The sequence below is a fragment of the Ovis aries genome, chromosome 8 (assembly GCF_016772045.2).
Source record: "Ovis aries strain OAR_USU_Benz2616 breed Rambouillet chromosome 8, ARS-UI_Ramb_v3.0, whole genome shotgun sequence".
In the NCBI taxonomy this organism is placed as follows: domain Eukaryota; kingdom Metazoa; phylum Chordata; class Mammalia; order Artiodactyla; family Bovidae; genus Ovis; species Ovis aries.
Window position 1 is genome coordinate 56,423,631 of NC_056061.1, and position 21,979 is coordinate 56,445,609.

Below are 21,979 nucleotides of genomic sequence, written 5' to 3' on the forward strand. Positions count from 1 at the left end.
GAAACAAAGGCTAGGAGAAGGCACTGATTCCCACCTTCCATCATGCCAAAGAATGCAGGCTCTTGCCCAGCACACATTCAGCAAAGGCTGAGTGGGAGTCCCAGAGGGAAACAGACTAAGCATAGGGTTTATTCAAACTTAAGGTCAGAGCAATTCAACACTTAGTGAAGAGAAGCGAATAAGTCCTCTATATAGGAAACCAGAGGCTTGGTCTCCACACAGGTAATTCACTTCCTAGTAATGAAGAGACACATGTACGGTCATATACTAGGAATCCCTACTACTAAGTCAAAATAGAGTCAGGGCAACCCTTTACCTCTAAAAACTCTCATGGAATTAAAAAACTACATTATGAAATATGTAAGTAAAATTATGTATACAGTAATTTAAAAATAATAATAATTTTCTTTCTAGGCACAGAAGAAAACCTATTCCTCTTTGGCCACATAGAGTGAGCTCTTAAATGAGAAATTTTGTTCTCTAAAATTCTCTTTCCCAAGTCCAGTAGTGTTAAAAGCTGGGTTAACTATCATTTGTTTCTACTTCTCAGCTGAGATAGCCAAATGAACATTTCCTTTTCCTCAAATTATTGTAAAAGGAAAAAAGCTTGGTCTCCTTTAAAGTTGGGATAAAAATCACTCAGAATATAACAAGACAAAAAATTCTCATCACCACTTGGCACTGCAGTCTAAAAGGAAAACAACTCTCCAAGTCACAGGGGTTCCATTCATTGCCTGCTTTTTAAAGGCATCCATTCTGCTCAACAATAGGACGGAAGCACTGTGATTCTTTAAACAAATCTTTCCTGAATACATGTAAATTTTCACTTTGTAAGAGACCTTACATTACCTTCTCCTACCCCTCAATAATGGTAATGACTAGAGGTAAACAGCCCAACTTTTCTAATGCTATTAAAAAAGAATGGCTGCGATCCAAAAATCTGCAAGCAATAAATGCTGGAGAGGGTGTGGAGAAAAGGGAACCCTCCTACACTGTTGGTGGGAATGCAAACTAGTACAGCCACTATGGAGAACAGTGTGGAGATTCCTTTAAAAATTGCAAATAGAACTACCTTATGACCCAGCAATCCCACTTCTGGGCATACACACCGAGGAAACCAGAATTGAAAGAGACACATGTACCCCAATGTTCATCGCAGCACTGTTTATAATAGCCAGGACATGGAAACAACCTAGATGTCCATCAGCAGATGAATGGATAAGAAAGCTGTGGTACATATACACAATGGAGTATTACTCAGCTGTTAAAAAGAATTCATTTGAATCAGTTCTGATGAGATGGATGAAACTGGAGCCGATTATACAGAGTGAAGTAAGCCAGAAAGAAAAACACCAATACAGTATACTAACACATATATATGGAATTTAGGAAGATGGCAATGACGACCCTGTATGCAAGACAGGAAAAAGACACAGATGTGTATAACGGACTTTTGGACTCAGAGGGAGAGGGAGAGGGTGGGATGATTTGGGAGAATGGCATTGTAACATGTATACTATCATGTAAGAATTGAATCGCCAGTCTATGTCTGACGCAGGATGCAGCATGCTTGGGGCTGGTGCATGGGGATGACCCAGAGAGTTGTTGTGGGGAGGGAGGTGGGAGGGGGGGTCATGTTTGGGAACGCATGTAAGAATTAAAGATTTAAAAAAAAAAAAAAAATGCTTGATAAGTCCCCAAAGACAGGCATAAGTCAAACTTAGCAGCTTTCCTTATTTTTTGAAGCCAAGGTCATGAAAATGCCATTTATTTTCTAATAACTGATGACTTACCGTTAAATCAGGCCCACATGAATGCCTGAAGGTTGCCAAAACTTTTTAATATTTACACACAAAGGTGTGTGTGTAAAGCTAGTGGAAAATGAAAAAGCAGCCCATGTTTTATGCAATTCAGTGTTAGGAAGGCTGAAAGGACAGCTGTGTGTCTAGGCTGTGAGGTGTCCTCAGGCCAGGCTCAGGAGGTGGGTTCATCCAGGAGGTACTGGGAGAAGGGATGTGACGCAGGAATGTGCTGTGACAGAAACTTAGAAAAAAAGCATGGTCAGTTTCAGAAACAGATGCTCTGATCTTTACCTGGTCATGGTCAATATCTGCATCTCCTGTGATCACGATGCGTTTCTCAATTCTTGTTTCAGATATTCCACCTTTTACAGTCTAGAGGTCATAAAGGAAAAGGGAAGGGGGTTAGCAATCACTCAAACATGTTTACACATAATCAGAGAAAACAAAAATGGAGCACACCTAGACCTGATAATCATTAGGCAATTGACACTGAGAAGGGAACACTGACACTCCAGAAATTTCTTTATTTATATGCTCAATGTAGAATTCTATCGTCCAATTTGAAAGCAACCTTAAAAACGCTCTTATCATAATTCAGGTGAGATCAGGATGCAATAGATGTCACTTAATCCAAACAGTTCCACTGGAACATTTCATTACAATTTCCTGAGTTTCTTCATTTCCGATTGGTCATTGTTTTGAAAAGAAGCAAGCAGGGAAGAAATAGTTGTTTGGTTTTTGTAGAATTTACAGGGACTCCTAATCATTTAGACATCTGGTTTAGTCAGGTTTGGAAAATTGCTTGATGTTATAGCTCTGAAAGTTCTACTAGCTTCATACAAATCCATTTAGCAATTTTGTTCATTTAGTTTAGTGCAATAACAGAAAGAGAACTTGGATTTGCTTTAAGAGACATAAGATGGGTGAAGGTGATAGAAAGACTTCCATCCAATGTTTGATTTGATTCCGCATATGGTTGTGACACGAACACAGAACGTGGCTGAACAAAAGCTAGAGGGGACCAGGGAGCAGGAACTTCTGGGTAAACTGCCGAACAGAGTCACTGGCTTGGAGCAAGGTGACAGAGCCTCGGGCATGATAGAGGCTGAGAGATCATATGCTCTGACACTCTAAACCATGAGTAAATACCACAGTCCTGAGAAAGCACAGACCCAACCTCTACAACACTGATAAATTTACACAGTCATGCATGATTACACCTAAGTATAAGACACAGGGCTGACCACAGAGATCATTAGGTTTTAAGAGCTAGACATACTTTAAAATGAACACGAATACCATCATGCATTTTGGGGACTTTTTTTGTTGTTGAAATATCGAGTGAGGAGGGCAAAAGGGATACATTTGGGACCTTCAGTCTCTAGTAGAAGCAGCAGGCATTACTGGAAAATAATGCTTGGTTAAAAATAAGATGACCACAGCATACACTGGAATCACTTGGAGGGCTTCCTAAACACTCCTTGGGTTTCAGAAGACCTGGACCGGGGCCACAGTATTCACACTGCTAGCAAGCCCCTGGATGAGACTATTGCTGCAAGTGCAGAGACCACATTTTAAGAATCACTGGTTATCACATGTTAAACACTTAAGAGAATGATCTGGAAAAAATGCCCCAAATCCACATACTAGAACCTTAAATCAATGGGGGAAATTTACTTTATCTGAATAACTTGGTGAAAATTTCCAGTGGCGGTCTCCACTCATTTGCTTCAGTCAGGAGAGCTAACTGATACTTACCAAACCTACGCTTCTGTTTTATTAAGTTCCTTCTGCTCTTATAGCTCTCTCAGGTATAGCTATTTTGAACATATTTTTACCCCATGTACTTTACAAATTTGCAATTTGGTTTAAATACAAATGTCAGTGGAGCCCAATTTCTTGCATACTTTAAATCTATGCATGTTTACTGAGGGCACTGTGTGTAAAAATTTGAAGGGTGAATAGGAACAAAGAAACAATTCAGAAAAGATTTTGTTGGCAATGTACAGAACCTGGATTGCTTTACCTTGGTGATGTGTGTGGTTGTTGTTGTCGACACGGACTCAGATGTGATGGTCTGTGCAGTCAGTAACGTGCCTGAGTCACCACCAGCCCCGCCATCAATCTTTGGAGATTTAGGGGGAAAATACAAAGTAATGCTTAACTTCCGTTCTGTTGTCAGAGAAGACCCCTCCCAGTCAAACACGTATCTTTTAAGATCTATGCAGTTGGCAGAAGATGCTAGCTGCCAATCCCCTGCATGTCTGTAATGGTGATTTACTGATCATAGATTGGCTAGCATTTAAAGAGTAAAGGCAAGGATTAAATGCATGAGCAGAGAGAAAAAAGGAAGGATGGAAGTAGAAGATGGGACCAAGACCTAGAGGGGAGTCATGAGAAAATCTGAGGGCCATTTGCAGAATCTAGAAGAAGAAACCAGAGAACCAAGCAGAGAAGTTTCCACAGTGACCAGAAGTACTGGGTTTGTTGTTTTTTAAGCACAGGTGGGTAAAAATAAATGTTTTCTCATATTACTAAGCAACAGAGCCTGCCTAGGATAGACCAAGCTTACATGATTTGGTTAATTGCTTATCTCTATTTCTTTTTTAAATGACACTGTTCCCGTAATAGTTTGTGCATATACACAGCCCCAATGCATATGGCACACACGCACACCTTCGCATGCACTCTCCTACATGTGTGTGTGCATATATCGCACATACATAAATCTTATATCTAGACATATGTCTACATATGGTTTAACTTCTTTGCTTTGATACTAGAAAGTTCTAGAGTTTACCAGGGGAAATAATGAAGCACATTAACGGCCACAAGTTTATGCTAAGACCACCAAACATATTTGTCTCCAGCTTCCTGATACTGACACAGGAAATAACTGGAAGGTTCAGAGTCTTTCTTACTATAAGTCAGGAGGAAATCTTTCGAGCTCAGGTCATGCTCCTGTATTTCTTTATGAGGGCACTTACCACACAGAAACACATGAAGACAGGCTCTCCCACCACACCCATTCATAAGAAACCTATTGTGCTTATGGGGGATCTATGCACATTCACAGACAGCATATCTTAAAAAAAATTTTTTAAGACTGTTTCACATATAAATGCATTACAGCTTGAAAAAACTATTTTGAGAGGACAATAATCTGCAATCCCCCACCATGGTACCTGCTAGAACACTAAATCTCTCCGTTGAGAAAAGGGTTGTCAGGTTTCTAAACAGTTCCATTTTCAAATGATAACTATTTCCCCCTTTTTGTTACTCTTAAGGTTAAATATCTTAATTCTTACTTCAAATCTTTACAGAATCAATGTGTGAATACCAAAAATCAAACACACAAATGTGATAATTATTTAGATGCATAGTATATTTATGTAAGAATGGCGACATATGTTATTGGAAAATAATCAACTGTGAGGAGAAGCACAGATGCGTATGTGAATATGCAAACAAAAGTGAGTTGATCTGCTCTGTCTTCATGGAGTCGGGGGTAGGAGGGTGGCAGGGATAAAAGCCTAATTCTAGGAATCCACAAATTACATCAGATCCAATAAACGTTGTGAGATGATGTGTTCCCCAAGTATACATAAACATTCCTGGATATATCAAGCCAGAAATGGTTTATAAGAATAATAAGAACAACATTGGTACAGTCTGTCCTAAAAAAATCACATATACTCTTCCCCCATAATTACTGGGTCAGCAATTCAATTGCAGCAAGGTATGTGGCTAAAGTACAGTTACAAAATGAAAATACAAAAAGCTATGTCAAAGTCAGAAATGTAAACTAGGAGAAGACAGAATGAAAACAGAAACAAAGTAAGTAAAAAAAAGAACTCAAACTGTCCAAGTCTAGAGCTTCTGTACCTGTGGAGACTCATATGTGATGGTTTTGGTCTCCGTTTGGACAATAGGGACTTCCTTGGTGGAGATTTCTGTCCTTTGTGAGGCATCAGAAATTGTTACCATCTCTGTTTTTACCACTGGTGGCTGAAGTGAAAAGGAAGGGAAACATAAATTCTAGAGGTAATAAAATAAATGTGCTTAACGGAGCCTTCAAAAATAACTGAAATACATCCAAACACACACTCATACACAAACGAAAAGAGCAAAAGGAAATAATAATAAAGACACAAAAGAAAAACACTTTCCTTCAAAATCATATATATGTGTATAGATATATATATGAAGAATAAGCTAGCATAATGGCTCCTGAAATTGCGGTAGGTTTCAAATTACAACGGTCCCAAATTACTTACGTGTCAAGCCTGGCGTACAGTGATATAGAAACCTTAGCTTTAAGCAAGTAGTGATCAAATTGAAAAGAAAACAAAACAGAATTAATGATGAGAAGTGACCTGCCTCCATTTTTATTACAGTTTAAAGAACCACATGGTCTGTGTGAAGGCTCATGGTCTTTAATTGGCACACCTAGTCGGTAGGCTAAGCTGCACTCTTTCCCCAAAAAGCCCTTGCTGCCCTGCTGATACAGAGATTTCATTTTCAGAAAGAATATCTTCAAGCAGCATTGTTTTCAGTTATACTAATCTAAATCTTACAGTGTTTCTTCTGTATGACATAAGTTAAAATGTGATATATCTCTAGAGTTACTCCACCATTGATGCATTAATGCTCTGAACTATTTAAAACATCCAAACAGAGGGTCACAGGCTGTTAACACTGGAGTCTGCCAAGCATGTATGCTTAATACAGACTATACTGCTACCAAAACACTGCAGTGCTTTCCTTGAGAGAAAATTCCCAAGTGTAATAATTTAAAGAGGAAATCTCTGCAGAAAGCAATAGTTCAAAGCATTTAAAGACTTTCATCTGCTGAAGTGAAATCAGAAATTTAAAAGTAACATAAATCCAGTTAATTATTTCAAGACAAAGTCAGTTCAAGATTTTCCACCCCATGAACGAGAGCAAACATGGAAAACCCTCACTTTCGGCATTTAACTTTAGAGTCAAGGAACATTCACATAGAAGTAAATCTTTCCTCAGCATAACTTTTAACTCCCAAATCAGGGACCCTGCACCTAATGACCAAGACTTCATCTCAGAGGAGTGTGGAAAGTTCTGTTTCTTGAAGAGAAAAAGGGAAAGACTCATGCTTGATCGAGACAAGTCACAAAACATATAACCAAACTTGCAAATAATCCAGAATTGACTAGAGGACAGAATGCAAAGAGAAAGGTATCCTCTGCTTAGCTTCTCGCTGCCCAGAAGGAAAGCTAAGTCCCTTGACCAGACTGTACAATCCCTGGAATCTAAAACCTGAAATGCCAGTGGTATTCAAGATATAACGTTTTCATCACTGCTAGATGCTGAATTCTGAGCACCACGGTAATAGGAGCCTGCTGCCATTCCTGAAAATCTTGTATTGAAGAGAGAATGAGCCAGAAGGTCAAACCTAGTCATGACACCAGCAACACTCACACTGACCATTTTCCAACAATACACACACAATTTCCTAATGAAAAGAATTCAGGCATTTAGTATGAGGAGGCAGTGCAACTTAAAGATAAGCCTTGAAAAAAATCTGAAAACGTGCAAAGAAAAATTTCAGTGTGAAATGAGAAGGAAAAAAAAAAAAAAAACAACGAAGTGGCTGCTGTGGGAAAGTTTACTCTATCAGGAGATCCAGTTGCAGTAAAGATGCCAGAAACTGTGACCCCAGAGGGCAGAAAAATCGACAGAGCAGGGCCATCCCCCTTCCTCCCCGGAGAGATCAAATTCAGAATCTTGCCGGAAAAGCTGAAGGAGAACGGGGAGGACAGGAGAGGAGGAGAGGCAGGCGTTCTCCACCTGAGAAACAGCTCTAGGGTTGAGCTCCCATTTACCTCTGAACAACAAATAATCTGTGGCAGAACATCAGTGTCAACATGAGCCACCTCTCCGTTAACCTGCAGCTCCTCCTCTGTTTCTTCACCGGCGTCTTGCTTAACAGCGCCTTCGTTTACACTCTTCTCGGCAGGGATCTGGGGGGCCACTACCTCTTCCTGGGGCACTGTTTCTACTGGGCCGACACTGGCCCCTGCGTGTGTGACTGGGCTGGCTGCTGGCACTGGGTCCTCCCTGTCTACTACCTTGGCTGCTTGGCCGGGTGCCTCCTCCACCTCCTCTTCGTCCTCCTCCTGCTCCTCCCTGATGGTGCCCTCAGTCACCCGGTGGTGGGGCCGGTACTCCCCCACGTCCTCCTCCTCCTCGCTCTCGCTGCTGCTGCTGCTGCTCTCAGAAGACAGGGAGGTGGAGTCTTTCTGCATCCCTGGCTCCACCTTCCGCATCTCCCCAGGACCACGCCCAGGGGACAGCTCTTTACCGTTCATTTCTTCGGGGATTACTCTTTCGTCTTTCCCAACCTCTGCCTGCTTCTTCTCCTCCACTACATTCAGAGTCTCAAGTGAACTCTGCACAGAAACAAAAATGGATGAGGGGAAACAAAAATAGATGAATAAATAAAAAACGACGGCAACCCAAATTAACCGATGGCAGGTTTCATGTCATGGAGAAAAGCAAAGATGATGATGATGATGGCGGACTGAAAGGGAAGCGGGGGGGAAACGTGAGCAGGATTGGAAACGTCGGGCAATGGTGTTAACATGGTAAAGGGGAGAACCTTAACAGCATCAGTGGCTCCGGCGCAAGGCCCTTCGGACTCAGGAGCACGTCTCTGCGGAACAAAAAGCAACCGAGGACACAAAATCAATAAAGGTTTACCTCGACACCCACCAAGACAAACATCTGACACTGCGAAGCAGAGCAGCAAGAATCAACAGCTATAAAAAACCTTTTGCTCAAGGTCACGTGAAGGACAATCCAGACAAATGCAAGAAGCTTAGGGAAGGAAACAAAAACACAAAAATAGCCAGCATCCTCCCAAAGAAATGAAATCCTTTTATTATACTTAGATCTATAAGCTCCTTCTTGTTGAAAAGGTGTGGGGGAGGGGTGGGGGTGGGGAATGGAATTATACCAAAGCTTACTGGTTATTTTAAAGTTTATATGTTAAGACTTTTAAAATCTATTGACAGCTTGATTTTAATCAGACTTGAGGAAAAAAAAAAAACACACACACACACACCAGCATGGCCTGAACACGATTCCTAAATGAATTTTCAATAAGATGATATTTTTATATATTGCTGGCTTATTTAAAAATCAGTTTTAATTGGCAAAATTATACTTGGTCTCTGATAGTTATTAACACAAAAGTGTTGCCATTTCAGAAATGGTTATTAGCATCCCAAACTGTGTTACAGATTAGCAAAAAGGGGTATTATAACATTAGGGTGGATGTCAGTGATGGCTCCAAGTGTTTTCGCTTAGAATTTAGCTCCTCCATTTGAAAATTTAAATAAACCAAGTTTATTATTTGAGATGCTCATTGCTGCCCCCCTGCAGATATCTACTTTGGGGGTATAAATTTATTTTCGCTAAGTACAGCACCTAAATGTTCAAATAAATGCTTGAAGACCAAACACATTAGAAATGTAACTTACTATACTACAGCATTGATAATGAGGGTAGAAACTTTCTTAAAAAGAAATCTGTTTTTAAAGATTAAAATTTTCCTTATTCTTTGAAAAGGCTAATTTATACTGATACAAATAATTCCTAGCCAAGTTTTTGGCATTCCAGTAGCACTAATGCCTTGTGCTCTGACTTTACAAATTCAGCTAGAGACAGTAGCCCTACTTATTTAGGAAGGTATCTCAATGCTAAATGAAGAGCACTGCACCTCTGAACCCTCTGGGCAGAAACAAACCACACTGTGAAGCTGCCAAGACGCTAACTGGACTGGAGCTGCTTCCTACAGTAAATAACACAAGCTCATGTTTATCTGCTCCAGCAACATGGAAAACTATGAGCAAAAGGTCCTAAAAGGACACCTATCAACATATACTCACAGACCATCTTTAACCTGCACTGTTATTCTTAAATGTATGGTGAGAGAACATTTTCAATGCTCAACATTAATACCATGTAAGTCATTTCACTGACAGAACAAGAGAGCCATCTCTCCAATGTTATTGAAAGCTGAGGTTTTGCACGTTAAACTAGAAACCTCTAAACTGAGTTTGCTACTTAGGCAACATTAAACTGTAAATCCTCACAAACTTCTTTATAAATAAGGATATCCAGTGATCAGAGCATCTCTGAAGGAGATATTTCCTTGTTATTACTTTTATTACGATGGCCAGACGGATTCTGCCCAAGTGCAGGGAACCCCTTAGGGGTCACTCCCCCAGAATTGAAACTGACTATGGCAAGCACTTCCGTTTTTCCCTATGAGCAGAATTTTTAAAGTAATAAGCCATCTGAAGATGTTTAAAAGACATTTTGGCTTTGAAAATTTCTGCAAAAAATGCCTCAGCTTCTACATGGTTGAAGGTTTCCCTCCACATAACACCCCAGACTCTGTACCTTTGTGACTGGTTTAAATGATTCTCTCCATTTAGGCAGACTGGAGAGGGGAGAATAGAAAGCAAGAGAAACATCCAATCGGTATCTTTTCCTCGTGTTCAAATTCACTCATTATTTCTTGAAGGTTTCTCCCAGGAAGAGTTAATTTCACCAATGAAAGCACTGGAGGAAAGGGTTCCTTAATACTCAAAAAATAAAAACCACTCTTAAATGTGACTTTTAAAGAATGGGAAACAAAGCAAAATGCACCTCAGGCAACCGTGAGAAGGGCGAGGAAAGCTTTTCAGAAGGTGCATTAGAGTTCACAACAGTGCCCTCTGCTGTCCAAGTGGTGGCTGAGCTGAAGGAGGCTTTCATGCTATCAGAAAAGCCCTTTTCACTAAACAAAATGGATGTTATCTCCTCTTCTAGGCTCTGGAGAGGTCAGAAAAGGAAGAGCAAAGAATTAGCAATGAGTCAGAACTGACAGCGGTGACCTATTGAAAGAAAGTGAAGGTTACGCAAGAAAGAATCACAGAGCAGCATACACTGAAAGAAAGGCGAGGATTCTGAAGATGCTGCAGCAGGCATCTGTGGCCATTTGCCTGGATGCTGGCTTTCCACCGTTTGAAGGCTGTTCATAGCTGTAGCCTTCAGAAATGCACTAAACTCTCTGGTTTCTCACTGAAACTTTATCACAAGCTGAGCATGACTGACCCACCTGCATATCAAATGCTACTTTGTATAATCTTGAGGGAGCTTCTGGGCCTGGGCCTTTCTGCATGTAACAGCCTCTTCCAGGGCCCCTCCACTTGCTACACTTATTTCAGTGTTAGACCTTATGTCCCTAACCCCCTGCCTCCAACACTCTTAACTAGGCACTCTGGGCCTTGCCAGTTCCGTCGTCACTCTGAGGTTCTGCATATGGCCTTCACTATTTCAGCTCCTATGATCTCTCCCTTCCCTATACCACTTTGTCCATACCACAAGCACTGTGACAGTAACCCACTGAAGTTCCCTCAGATATGCTAGATATGCTATGGAATAAAGAAATAGTGTCTCTTTTTCTTTCAGCAAGAAATGGGTAAAGGAAAAAATTCTAAACAGGAAGACAAACTTCAGAGGGTAAATGCTAAGCAATGTGAAAATCATCTGTCTCTGAAAAGCTACTAAGGTGAATTTAATCTTTGCCTTTCTAGCCCTTAAATGACGGTCCCTGGTGGTACATCAGGGAAGCTGGGGACTATCTCAGATATTATACCTAGAACACCAACGGTAAGGGATTATCAAGTAGCTCCCTCTCACGTTAGATGTGTGCAATAATATGTCCTAACAAACCCCACAGCTCCGGGATCTGAGACAAACGAATGAATAAATGAATGGCACTCTGGGGTGCCTTGTGGGACGGTGCCCTAGCCAGGATGAGTGGTAGCTACAAGGAGATGCGGAGCATGCTAAGTTGCTTCAGAGATGAGGAGAGCAAGGTGCATAAGCAATTACAATAGTCAGGAGAGAAAAAAGCTTCTGGACAATTTCAGCTGAATTAAGTCTCCATGATTACATCATCCCCAGGGTCAGGTAGGTGGAGATGGTGTCCTACTAGGTAAAAGATCACTGGGGAATTCAAATAAGTGCCATGCATCTAAGTATTCAATAACATATGTCCAAAAGTATCTTAAAACTACAGTCTATGTAATCTCTACTAGACTCTTAAGAGAAATTTTATACAAGTTCAAAGAAAGAAAGTGAAGTCATTCAATCATTTCTGACTCTCTGCAATCCCATGGGCTGTACAGCCTGCCAGGCTCCTCCATCCATGGGATTTTCCAGGCAAGAATACTGGAGTGGGTTACCATTTCCTTCTCCAGGGGATCTTCCTGACCCAGGGATCGAACCTGGGTCTCCTGCACTGCAGACAGGCTCTTTACTGTCTGAGCCACCAGGGAAGCCCTATACAAGTTTAAGTATGTCATAATTCTCACAATATATAAGAGAATATATTGATACCAAAAAAATTAATAATATTTAATAATAATAATTAGCCTATATGTATGTATGCCTGTCGCTCAGTCATGTCCACTCTTTGTAACCCCATGGACTGCAGCCCACCAGACTCCTCTGTCCATGGAATTCTTCAGGGAAGAAGACTGGAGTGGGCTGCCATTCCCTTCTCCAGGGGATCTTCCTGACCCAGGGATTGAACCTGGGTCTAACTGCATCGTGGGCATCTTTACCATCTGAGCCGCCAGGGAAGCCCTAATTTGCCTATTAAAGACTAAGTAATTTTATTTCAAATTTTCTGCCCTATTCTCAAAATCATTCATAATATACTAAAGTCATTTTGTAAGTTTGATGTATCAATTTCTAAACAAGAAACAGTTATTTTTTTTTAATCTATAAAATTCATTATGGACATTTGGAAATCTGGAGAAATTATACCTATGTTTAATTTTTATTTTGCATTTTATTAAGGACTGCAATTTAAAGAAAATCAAGAAACTGAAAAATTAAGTAGCAAAATGAAGTTGAAAGAAAGATAGCAATTTAAAAGATACTCTCTTAAAAGTCAAAATACTCCTGTAGACTTACTTAACTTTCAACTAATAGTGACGTGTTGAGGAGTGGGAGAGGAAGTACATTGTAAGTGGTCAAAAAATGTTTATTGGGTGAATGGATGATTGCAGTTATAACCACCCATACATGTGTCAAATAAGTACATATTTTCTAGCATGTGCTACAGAGGAGAAGAATAAGAAAAAAGCAATAACTTCAATTGCAGATAAACCATTTAGGAGTTTAAGAGTGGGTGAATTCCATATTTAAATTTCACATGACATCATTTTAATGTTAACTTCTACAATAATGAATGGATAGTTTTCACTGTACACGGTTTATATTGTACACTCCTAAATGATGACATCCAGAAAACATGATCATTTTAAACGTCTTCACCAAAATCCCAAAGTTTCCTACTTTAAGGACATCACTTTAAATTGGTCAAAAGATGTCATCTCACTCACTTCTCAGGAGGATAAATTTTCAAAACTATATAATATTTCAAAGCATATGATATTAAAATAATCATTTGATACAGTCTGATTTGCTTTGGATTTCAAACTAACCTTTCAAGTATATAAAGATGCTACTCAGTTTAACTTTATGATGTTATCTTTCACATCTGCAGTGTTCCAAAAATATTTCATCTCACCTAGACCTCCAATCCTTTTAGCGCAAAGCTTCATCTTCCACTTATTCTGCCTCCTCCACCACCCCAGTGTACGTTCTGATGAGTAATACTCTCTACTGATTAACAAAATCAGATGAGGTGGGAGGGAAACACTTTCTCCTCATTCCAATCTGTGCTCTCATTCACATCCCCTATAATCCATTCCTCATTCAGCACCAGAGGGATTTTCGTTAGACACGTGAGATTATACCACTACTCATCTTAAAGCTCTCCAATGGCTTCCCCCCACTCACTCCTATAACAATTCCAAATTGTTACTGTGCTCTTAAAGATCCTGCCAAGATCTGGGGTCTGACCTCTATGACTCTTCTAAGACCCTGTCATTTGGTCTTTCAGTCCTTTAAAGAAATTCCTGTCTTGGGGCTGTTGCATTTGCTCTTCCTTACACATGGAAGAAACTTCACATGTCCACCTTCTTTTTCATCATTAAGGCCTCAACTCAAATGTTCTCTTCTCATGCCTTCTCAATCCTCCTATAATGTATAATAAGTATTTCATCTCCTTAATACTTCTCTGTACCCCAAATTTTCTACTCACTAATTTGCATGTCTGCTATCTTCCACACTAGACTATAGGCATTCTAGTCCCAAAAACCAGCAGGTTCATCAGCTGGCTAAAGTCAGAAACAGAGGAATAAGAATGGAAAAGCAACAGAAAACTAACTTTTTTAGAAATGCCAGATACTTAATATATGTAGGAGCACAGAGAGATCTGAGGGGCTGCTTGTGTGCACCAAAATCTTCTGTCCCATTAAAAATGAGTGTACCTATGGCTGATTATTGTCGATGTATAACAGAAAACCACAAAATTCTGTAAAGCAATTTTCCTTCAATTAAAAAAAATTTTAAAAAATCTGAAAAATACAAATTCAAAAGGATTCCAAATGTAATTAGTAAAACAGTAATCTAAATCACACACAGTTTGTTATTTTAACAAAACGACAGTGTGTATTGTGCAAACAGTGCATTTTCACATGAAATCATGGTTTCCCAACTGCCAGCCACATCCACTGAAATTAGGGGTCACTTATCACCTAAATCAGTTGAGATGTCTGCATTTCAAATTGTGGAGTTTCAAATCAAGTCCTTCTGCAATACAGTGATTCTCATCTAATAATCCCATGTTTCTATCTTACATGGAGTTATCTTTTCAAGCACTCAAAAATTATTTTTAAAAATTCATGTTGATACACAAGGGAAAAGACGTATCTCATGGCTGTGGACAGAAATCAGGGGAAAGAGGAAAAAAGCAAGAGTAGATCCAAGGATGCAAGGTGAACACCTTGTCTGCCTCCTGGGTCTTTTCTTCAACTGTCCGCGCTGCCACCATCTGATGCTTCTCCTTCATGGATAAAACATCCTTGAAAAGATGGTCTCCTCTGCTCTATTGTTTTAAACAATAGACATAATCAACAAATAAGACAAACACATTATACCTACAGCAACACAAACACAAAACGACTGTGTGGGTCAGCGAAACAAACCAAACGAAGCGGCACATAAAAGGAGGAACCTAATCTCAGCGCATCATCAGTTTCCCCAGAAAACACAACACTCTAGGGTTGGTTCTGGAATATGGACATTAAAATATCTTCAGAAAAGCTGAAAATAAGAACTTAAAAGTAGTACAACTTCAGAAGACGCTGCTATGGTGTTTTAAATCTTAATATTGTCAAAAATCTTCACGGTTTACCAATTTTTATTTTGCTCATCTGCTTTAAAGAGATTTGTCCCTTCCACTGCCACACAGAAATTTAAAGCAAATAACAGCTTTGCTTTTAAGAAAAGGGTGAATAAAAAAGCATGAGAATAGTAAATTCAAATGCCTACAATTTGGCAACATTCAAGTCAGACTAGATGATGAATTTAAGGAAAAGAGAAGGGTGAAAGGAAAAGGAAAAAGAGAGAAACTGTAGGGTAACACCTGAACACACTTTTAAAATTGTGTATTAAACATAGGATGATTACTATTTCCTCAAGCAAAATAAATGAGCTAATGAAGTTTTTGGTTGACAAAAGGAGACACTTTGGAGCATCAGAAAAGAACAGATGCAGACACAAATGAAGAAATATTTTAAGAATGTATTTTAAAGGCAATGCTTATGTTGGTGGCGGAGAGAAATAAACCATGGAAAGAAAAAGGATGAGTTTGGAAAGACGGGTGAAAATATTTTAAAAACATTAATCTGGATTTCATTACTAAGAAGTTTCAATATAAGTTATATAATTAACATTTTGCCAGTTTTCAACAGAGCTCAGCAGTCTTCAAAGCTAAATTTAACTCTTTATCCTCACAGTAATAACCTTAAACCATTCTAACTACGGTCTATATTACTACATCCCTTTAATTACTAATTCTTTAATTATTAAACAAACTCTTACTTCGGATGCCAATAATTTAAAAACTTATTAAACACAGTATACATCAGTTTTTAAGTCACTTGATGTAACCATTTATTACTACCAATTTACTCAAGTAAAATAGTGAAATCATTCTGAAAGTAGTTGAAAAGTATTTTGATAACTCATACAATTTACCCAAGAACTATGTCAATAAGTATTACACGCTGTTAATAAATATTTAGTATTTAAAAAATTGTTAGCAGTTACATTTAAAAAATGGGAATATTTTCTAACTTCTCATAAAAGTCAACATAATAGATTAACAACCTAAGTTTTAGGAGTGAGACATATAGCCAACAAACAGCTAGTCACATACCCCTTGTGTCTGTAGGGACAGAGGTGTGATACGTCGTTTTTCCCATTCATTAGGGCGTGGTTCAGGTGTGGATTCCATAAAATTGCGCTTGAGTTCACTAATGCTAGCCTGGTGTTTCAGTATTTCCTCCTGGGCCTTATCCAGGTCCTAGCAATATGTAACGTAATAAAAGGGAAAAAATCCAAAAGGGAAAAAAAAAAAAACCCAATAGGATAAAAATAAAAAATGAAACCAAAAATAAGACAAAGCAAACTTATGATTAAAAAAACATAATAAAGCAAGAAAAATGCCAAGTCTCAAAAGCCATATCACCACCTACAAATATGAGTTTGTCCAAATTTGAAAATTAAAGCCAATGTCTAATTTTTTTATGATTCACACCTTAAAGAGTTCTGATTTCTTTGTTCAGAGTTGTTTAAGAAATCATGAGGAGGCGGCCATGGAATTCAAGATGGCCAATAAACCCTCTTTCTCATAGTTGCATCTGCAAGGCACTTTGTTCCTGCAAATTCACCTTTCAGATTTGGGCTACTACTAGAGTTGCATTCTGTGAATATAATGAAGAGAGTAAAATCAGAGAAAGATGGACTCAGAGCATATGGGCCTGATGGGAAATCCAGTCCAGATCATACAAGGGGGAGAATGGTGGTGGGGAAACAACGGTTGACTTTTTTCAGGAAATTCCAGCAATGGTTTTTAATCCTTATGGAATAAACATAACAGCTGCCAGAAGCTGCTTCTGTTTGGTCTTTCTCTAAAATAAATGAACGTCATCTTGGTTTCACGTCCTTGCCAAGCATAAATGTGGGACCCAGCCACCCACATATCAAATGGTCCTTAAAAGAGGATGTGAGAAAAACTACCAGGTCAATTTTCATTGAAATAGGCCCTGACAAATGTTACTTGTGGGATTTTTTTTTTAGATTGGTCCTGATAAACGGTATTTGTAGAAATAAAAGGTAGTATTCAAAAAAGTTTTAACTGAACTTTAAGTGCTTTCTTACATTTCAAAAATCATGGGGCCACCTGTGGATTATAGCTTTCAATTACACTGCTCCCTGAGAAATAGGCCATGCATCTGAGTAAACGAAATATTCCATATGCATGCGCAAGCACAGTACGGAGAGCTCATCTAGGAGCTTCCACTGCCATTTGCAAAAACTCAGGAAAATCTAAAAATCTTTGCATGGCATGGGAAAATGACTGTGGCTTGAGATCAGGCACATTTCTTGCATTTGTTCAAAGCACTGTTATGTATTATTCTTTAGAGCATTTTAGTAAGTTATGCAAAAATACATTTCCAACAGTTATTAAAGCTGGCCAAAGCAACCCAACGGATTAGTCAAATTACTGAGGACCGGAGTTTTCCACTGAATACACTGCTATATCCTATCCTAAAAGAAGGGGGAAAAAGGAACAAAAAACCATTCTCGCGTGACATGGGGAATACATTTTACCTTCCTAATTGGGTGGCTAGGCTTCTTTTTCCTCTTTTCTTTCTCATTTTATTTCACTCTTTTTAATCAAAACAATCCCATTAATAAGCATTTTCTCAAAAGGAAGATTTTAAGTGGACCACATTCCTAATTGCAGGGATTTTGGTAATTCTTCACTTTACCAAAAAAAAAAAAAAAAAAATCGTGGACACCTATCTAGGGCCAAATGAATTAATGCCAGATTGACAAATATTTTTTGCAGTTAATATACATTAAGGATGGATCATGTCCATTAGGATAAAATAGGTTTACTTGCAGAACTTCAAGATTAATGAATAAACACTTTACTCATTTGATTACACAGAATCTTTTCTTTTTTCCCAGGTGTCACTTTGAGAACTTCTCATAGACATATTCCTACCTAAGCCACTTTAACAGAACAAAGTCAGAATACTAACATGCACTCCCACGTTGAATTTTCCCCATGCATTTCGTGCACTGTGCTTGAAAGCTGCCAGCCAGCCAGCCTGTGCGTGACCCCCCCGTCCACATCAGCCTGGGCAGCCATTCGGACAGAGTTGTTTTCTTAAATTATACAAACCTCCAACATTAAATTGCTATGTCTGACATAAATATTATCTCCTTCTACTCTCAAGGAATTTTTCTGTGAAATTAAATCACACATAGGGAGGGAGGGGGAAGGCAAATAAACATAAGTGTATCAATCAGCAAGCACCAGAAATGACTCAGAGTTGGACAGTCTAAGACATTAAAATGAAAGAGAAATAAAAATCTTAAGAACCTAAAGCCACAATGAGCAAAAGTCACAAATAAATCCTAAATATGCACCACCCAACCCCCGCGCAATCATAATGGCAGGCAGCAACTACCAGGAATTTTAACTTTGGGGGAACAGTATCCACCTCCTCCAGCTGTGTTTCGTCCTCTTCCATCTTCGCCTGAAGTCACCCAGCAAGCGGCCAGAGAGAAGGGGAGTATTATTGGAAACGCTATCACCGGTGCAAAGAAGCTGTATTTGAACTTAAATGGTGAACCAGCATTACCAACCTTTATTGTCTGGCCCTCAGAAGATGCAGAATATTAAGCCACTTTGGTCTTTCTTCACCTACAATGTTGTACAAATGATGGAAATGGTCCTTTGCAAAGGTGGAATAGAGAAGGGAAGCTTCACTCTTTCTCAGTCACCAGATACGTATTGCTTTTTAATATGTTTTGACTCAAGAATGAAAATATGAGAGTGTAAAAATGGCATAATTCAGTCTGTTCTAACCTGAAATATTTAAGTCAACTGGCTGTGAGGGCAAAGTGTAATGATGCAAATTTTAGCTTTCACTTTCTATCAGGGACAAATGTTCACTCTACATAGATTTCTTTCCTTGGGGAGGAACTGATTTATTTTGCTACTTTTATGTAAAAGGGTGGATAGTAAAAACTATTCTTGAGTTTTATAGTACTTTTCTTTCATAAAATTTTTCAAACAAGCATAGTTATTCATAGTTGGACAATTCTCAGTTATCTAATGATCCAAAGAATAAATCTGTGTATTTAAAACTAACAGAAACACTGATGACTACTGACTCATGGAAGGGAATAGCGTAAAAGAAAAATATTGATTCAGATACCAAAGAAAAATAGTTTAACCTTCACATCTTGATTTTGAACAGGATCATATACATTATTTTTCTTCTTGACTGTGCTTTTTTTCTTTTTGTAAACCATTCAAGCAGTTTTGAGGGGTAAACCGGGAACTCAGAGTATCTTTTGATCAAGAGGGAAAAATAGAATACAACCACTCAACAATCTTCTAATTCCTTGGTCAACATTTCTCTAAAATGTCAATCTCTGGCATCCCTTGGGTAACCTTCAGGAATCATGGATTCTCCCCCTATGCTTAATTATCTTCACATTTTTCCTGAGGTTTGCTCTAAATTTTGTGATTTATTCTATGTAGGAATAGTACCTATAGGATATGGGACCCTAGATCCCCAGACCACATTTAGCAAAACAATAAAAAAAAAACTACTGCACATGTAAGCACAGCTTAGCACTGCAGAGGTAACCTTATATGGTGCAGAAATCCTCAAACCAGATACTTAATTTTAAATAAAAGGACACTAAGAGGTCTGACCCAACCTTAGGGCTACAGAGTCTAAATTTTCAAAATGCTGTGGTTCATTTTTCATAAGTATTTTTTAAAGATAACAGAAGAGTATCTTCCTTAAAAATACCTGACAGTGACTCTCAGATATGATTCTGAGTAAAAAAAACAAAATTAAGTACATGAACTTCATCTGGGTCCCAAATGCTACGATAATAGGGAGACAACGAGTTTCTGAGATTAGACCTACACACACATCAGGAGTAACTGTCACAGGTGCATTCTCCTATGTGAAGAACAAGCTTGGCTTTCTAACAGTGAAATAGTAACACTAAGGAATTCTGCTAATACATATCGATCAGTTATGTCCACTGTATTCGAAGTTCTATACCAAAATAAAGTTTCCATCCTAAAGGAACAGCATTAACATTTATGTGCAAAATGGATAGACCCAAATCAGACTATTAAGGCCAATGGAGGGCTCCCTCTCCTTTCTTTGTGGCCTAGTATGGTTCAGATATTTATTTTAAAAATCTATAACTTTGCACTCAGTGTAGAATATGTGGACCTAGTCAATGGAAATCAGTGAAGGGGAACGCTTAATTACACTTATTTCTCATGCACTAAAGCTATGTGTATGTGTGAAAGTGTGCAGATCATACTGTTTTGAGGGCAACCCATGATGAGATTTATGCACATGTTTACACTCTACATTAGGAAGGGTATTAGATGAAGTGGAGCTTTGTTGCCCGCACAGATTTAAAGCTTATGGAGGAGAGCCAGTAACTGCTTCCTCTTCCTCTGTTTTGTCACTCAAGTCACAGTCATAAGAAACAGTGAGGGAGGCAGCCTTCGCCTCCAGATAGCAGAGGGATAGAGCCAGAGGAAGGGAAAAGGTGAGAGAAAAAGGCACTGACTGAGAAGCAGAGAGAAGGAGCCCAAAGATGAGGATGAGAGAGGGAAAGAACGAAGGGGAGGTGATGGGAACGTAGTGCCGGACATCTGCAGGGAGGAAGGAGACCCAGACCTTGGGGAGGCTGGGGAAGGCAAGGTACCCATTGTCATCGAGGAGCGAGGGGAAGCGAGGCAGAAAGCACCTGCAGAAACTGAAAGAGAAGGACCCACACTCGGAATCTGTGTGGTCAGCCTCTTTTGGAGGCTTCTCAGGTGCAGGGGGGCAGTCAGGCTCAGGAGGGGCTTCAAGAGGACCCAAGCCAGGATCACAGGGCCCCTGCTCTGGCGTCTCGCCTGTGGAAAGGCGCTCTAAGCTGTCCAGAGTGATACAATCGGCCTCCCCAAAGGGGTCTTCCTCTGAAATGTCAGAAAGGAAGTCCATTTCAGGGACTGGCAATAGGTTTGGGGAAAGAGATGAAGCACAGCGGATGAATGGTGAAGGTGGGCACAAGGAAACAGGCTGTTCTCGAAAGCAAACCCATGGTTGAATGTGAAGTTACACAGCGGATACAGTCAAAGGAGAACCAAAGGTAAAAGAATGAAAGAGGAGAGAAGAAGAAAGTTAGTGAAAACTTTTGCTCAGAGGTAATGACTGTATTAACAGTATCATTAGAAAATTAATTAAATGATCCATTTTTAAAAGAGGAAAACTGGACTACTTTCATCACATACAACTTAACAGGTATAGCCTGATTCAATTAGTATTTCCTGACTGGTTGCAAATGGATCCTATGAAACTCAGATAGCATTCTTACTTTTAAACCTGGTTGCTGCCAAACATTGAAAGTATCAGTGAAAAGGCACACTAAGTCATTGGCCAAAAACAGGCAGAATTTCCCTTGGAATTTAAGAGAACTTTTCTTTTGTATCATATTAACCATGCAGAATGGAATAGAGGCTTCCCGTGATGCTGAGCTCTCCTGGTTCTGATGGAAGTAGCCACTCTTCTGGGTACACTGGTACCGTGTTGCTGTTGTTCAGTCACTAAGTCGTGTCTGACTCATTGAGACTCCACAGACTGCAGCACGCCAGGCTTTCCTGCCCTTCACTATCTCCTGGAGTTTGCTAAAACTCATGTCCATTGAGTCGGTGATGCCATCCAATCATCTCATCCCCTGTCACCCCCTTGTCCTCCTGCCTTCCATCTTTCCCAGCATCAGGGTCTTTTCCAATGAGTTGGTAGCATAATCATAAACTCTCCTGACAACTGTTCAGTTTTTGATGGATATTGTTTGATGTGATATCCGTTATTTTTAGTCAATTTTTAACCAAATCCTTT

At 39.3% G+C, this 21,979-nt stretch overlaps 2 protein-coding genes across 51 annotated transcripts in view; both read right to left on the reverse strand.

The window, feature by feature from the left end:
* Nucleotides 1-21,979, reverse strand: part of EPB41L2 (erythrocyte membrane protein band 4.1 like 2) — a 211,637-nt gene that overhangs the window by 21,734 nt on the left and 167,924 nt on the right. For 8 of the 50 annotated variants that reach the window (XM_027972461.2, XM_027972459.2, XM_060419612.1 and 5 more), the window contains exons 13-20: nucleotides 18,229-18,291; nucleotides 16,192-16,338; nucleotides 14,755-14,856; nucleotides 8,440-8,493; nucleotides 7,664-8,230; nucleotides 5,688-5,810; nucleotides 3,829-3,927; nucleotides 2,094-2,174 (exon numbers count right to left, since the gene is read on the reverse strand). In XM_027972461.2, the coding sequence (XP_027828262.1) occupies nucleotides 2,094-2,174; nucleotides 3,829-3,927; nucleotides 5,688-5,810; nucleotides 7,664-8,230; nucleotides 8,440-8,493; nucleotides 14,755-14,856; nucleotides 16,192-16,338; nucleotides 18,229-18,291 (1,236 nt within the window). The remainder of the gene's footprint in view (nucleotides 1-2,093; nucleotides 2,175-3,828; nucleotides 3,928-5,687; nucleotides 5,811-7,663; nucleotides 8,231-8,439; nucleotides 8,494-14,754; nucleotides 14,857-16,191; nucleotides 16,339-18,228; nucleotides 18,292-21,979) is intronic. The other 42 variants (XM_060419619.1, XM_027972462.2, XM_060419620.1 and 39 more) reach the window with 10 other exon arrangements.
* Nucleotides 19,053-21,953, reverse strand: LOC132660247 (band 4.1-like protein 3). Its single transcript, XM_060419650.1, has one exon. It carries the CDS (start codon nucleotides 21,080-21,082, stop codon nucleotides 20,513-20,515), a length of 570 nt encoding a protein of 189 aa, XP_060275633.1. The 5' UTR covers nucleotides 21,083-21,953; the 3' UTR covers nucleotides 19,053-20,512.

Coding starts and splice junctions, on each gene's coding strand:
- LOC132660247 (XM_060419650.1), bottom strand. CDS start 21,082: ATGGACTTCCTTTCTGACATTTCAGAGGAAGACCCCTTTGGGGAGGCC.